General features: G+C 32.7%; 1 protein-coding gene across 1 annotated transcript; it reads right to left on the bottom strand.

Annotated features, from left to right (window-relative positions):
* Positions 1-240: 240 nt before the first annotated feature.
* LOC149201469 (uncharacterized) lies at positions 241-895 on the bottom strand. Its single transcript, XM_089399738.1, has 2 exons — positions 593-895; positions 241-475 (listed from the first exon to the last, which is right to left on the bottom strand). The coding sequence occupies exons 1-2, from the start codon at positions 749-751 to the stop codon at positions 314-316; spliced, it is 321 nt and encodes a 106-aa protein (XP_089255864.1). The 5' UTR covers positions 752-895; the 3' UTR covers positions 241-313.
* Positions 896-2,507: the final 1,612 nt, after the last annotated feature.

Genomic DNA, 2,507 nt, shown 5'->3' on the forward strand with positions numbered 1-2,507 from the left:
TTAAATCAGTCTTTTAAGGTATGACAATTTGTCTTTTAAGGTATGACAATTTTGGAGGTATGGAATTGATTGATTTCGGAATTTTGGAGGTATGGAATTGGAATAGAGGTGTTGGTGGACTGAGAATCACCATACAAATATTAATAACAATAACAGCATCACAATACTATTAAGTATTTACGTTAAAATGCTTATTAGGATCATAAAGAGATACAATGAACGAATGAAGCTGAAGCCAGTGTCAACATGACGGATGACTTTTTCAGCGAAAGAATGAAAACTGTTTTAAAGCATAGGTACGGGGCGCAGGTGGCTAGAAATGATGATCTTTCACTTCCTTTTTGGCTGCCTTCTTTTTGTGACGCTCGTGGAAGGCATAGCCCCCAGCTCCCACTGCAGCTGTTGCTGCAATCTCCTCCTCAATCTTGTGCCTGTGCGCGTTCTCTGGATCCTTCTTTGCTTTATGTTTCTCGTACTGCATACCCAATGAGAGAATTAGTAATCCTATAATTGTATAGGTAAACTCTATAAACCTGATTTAGTTTATCAACTTACTAAAAATTACAGAATAAGAGAGATATATATATAGTACCAGTGCAAACGTTCCAGCAGCGACTGCTCCCAGTTCACCTAAATGCTCCATTCGCTTATGGTGCTTCTCCTCCTTCATCGCTTTCTCGTACGGCGTCGCCTCCGAGTTGGCGTTCTGGTTCTTGTGATGGTGGAAGTGATGGTGTTTATTCTCAGACATGCTTTCCGAAATTGATTTCAATTACAACGGTTTGAAAGGAAATTCGAAAACCACTTATATACCCTTACAATAATCAAATCTGTAGATCCCAATGCAATGTAAGGAAATGCAGACAATGACTTTTACCCGCTGACAATACTCAAATTCCTGAGCAGATTAGATTACATGAATGAATGGTAGGGAATCAGTCCGGTATATATATAGCCAGAGTTGAATATTAAACACGCTATACCGTGTGGGAACAGCGTTCACGCGTGCGCGGTTTCCAAACGGCCGGTGTGCCTGCATGGTCTCTCCTTATCCAATAGAGAAGACTGACGAGGAAGGTGTGTTTGATCGGAGGTGCGCTAATTTGACATCGTTAACCGAATGGACAACGCGTTCGTGCAGCTTCCAGAGTGGCTGCGGCGACCACATAGCCTGTGCTTATCGGAAAGTGAATGATGATGACGAGGAAGGTACGTTTAATTAGATGGAGTAATGTGACATTGTGAAGAAACGAATATTAATAATTAATAAACTTAAATCACGATTATAACAGGTCTACGCGGGGCCGTCACATTGATTTTATTAACGTCATGCATAACCGCGAGTTAACTGAATCACAATCAGACTAACTGGTCCATGGTACACAGAGTAAAGCTTTTTAGGTAAACATGGTTTAAGATAGATCGATAAAGTGCAACATAGTGATTAAACCCATGGGAAAGTAAACACATGGACAAATAAAGTATGCACATTCCAATATACAAGTAGTTTATTATCTCCTTGAAAAGGTGTTTAGGAAATTTATGTTACAAGTTTTAATTAAAAAAATTAGTTTATTTAGATTTTAAGCTTATGTGGTAGTTTTTGGCATTGGGATGATCCGGATTATCCACAGTTTCATGTTCATTCCGTCAATGTTTCAAACCCCAAAGGGGTCCATATGAGGACAAAATCAGAAAGAATATGAATGAAAACTTATTGAGAGAAGAGCTATAATGACCTAGGTATAAATAAACCTAGAACCCTAATTTTTAAGAAGCATAATTTTTTTCTCATTTATTTTTATTTATTTATATTATTATTATTTCCAAATTAATTATTCCTCTTAATTTACCTAGAACCTAAATTATTTTAATTGATATATCTCATTCATGAATAAGTTTAATTTTTCTTTTCCTTCCAACTGTTTTTATTAATTTAACAAATTTTAATTTTATTTGATTAATTAAATAATTAATATAATTCTTACTCATTGTTTTTATTTTCATTTAATTAATTAATTTGAATTTAATTGATTAATTAATTTAATTTATTGTTATTTACCATTCTAATTAATTAGTTAATTAATTACTTTAATTAATTACTTTAAGTTAATTAGATTAATTTATAATCTTAATTATTTATTAATCCAATGTTAATCCTTGGTTATTATTAATTCTTTTAATTAATTGGCTAATTTTATTTAATTCTTATTTTAATTAGAATAGAATAACTAAATTAATTAATTTTGATTTAATTGATCTATTTAGATTAATTAAATAATTGATTTATAATTCTTCCTATTATTTTTATTCGATTAGTTAATTAAATTAAATTTATTGATTAATTAATCTTATTGATTAATTTCCCACGGGGCTTTGGATTGACGGTGAATGGGTGCGCTGTTAAAGCACTCCTTGTGATAGGTCACCGGTTCAAATCCCCTGTGGGTACTTAGGTTAGTCTTAAATTAGAAAAAAAAAAAAAAAAAAAAATCTTATTGGTTAAT

This window comes from Pinus tabuliformis, chromosome 2_1 (assembly GCF_031772625.1).
Source record: "Pinus tabuliformis cultivar Carrire ecotype Pingquan chromosome 2_1, CPIR1, whole genome shotgun sequence".
Taxonomy (NCBI): Eukaryota; Viridiplantae; Streptophyta; class Pinopsida; order Pinales; family Pinaceae; genus Pinus; species Pinus tabuliformis.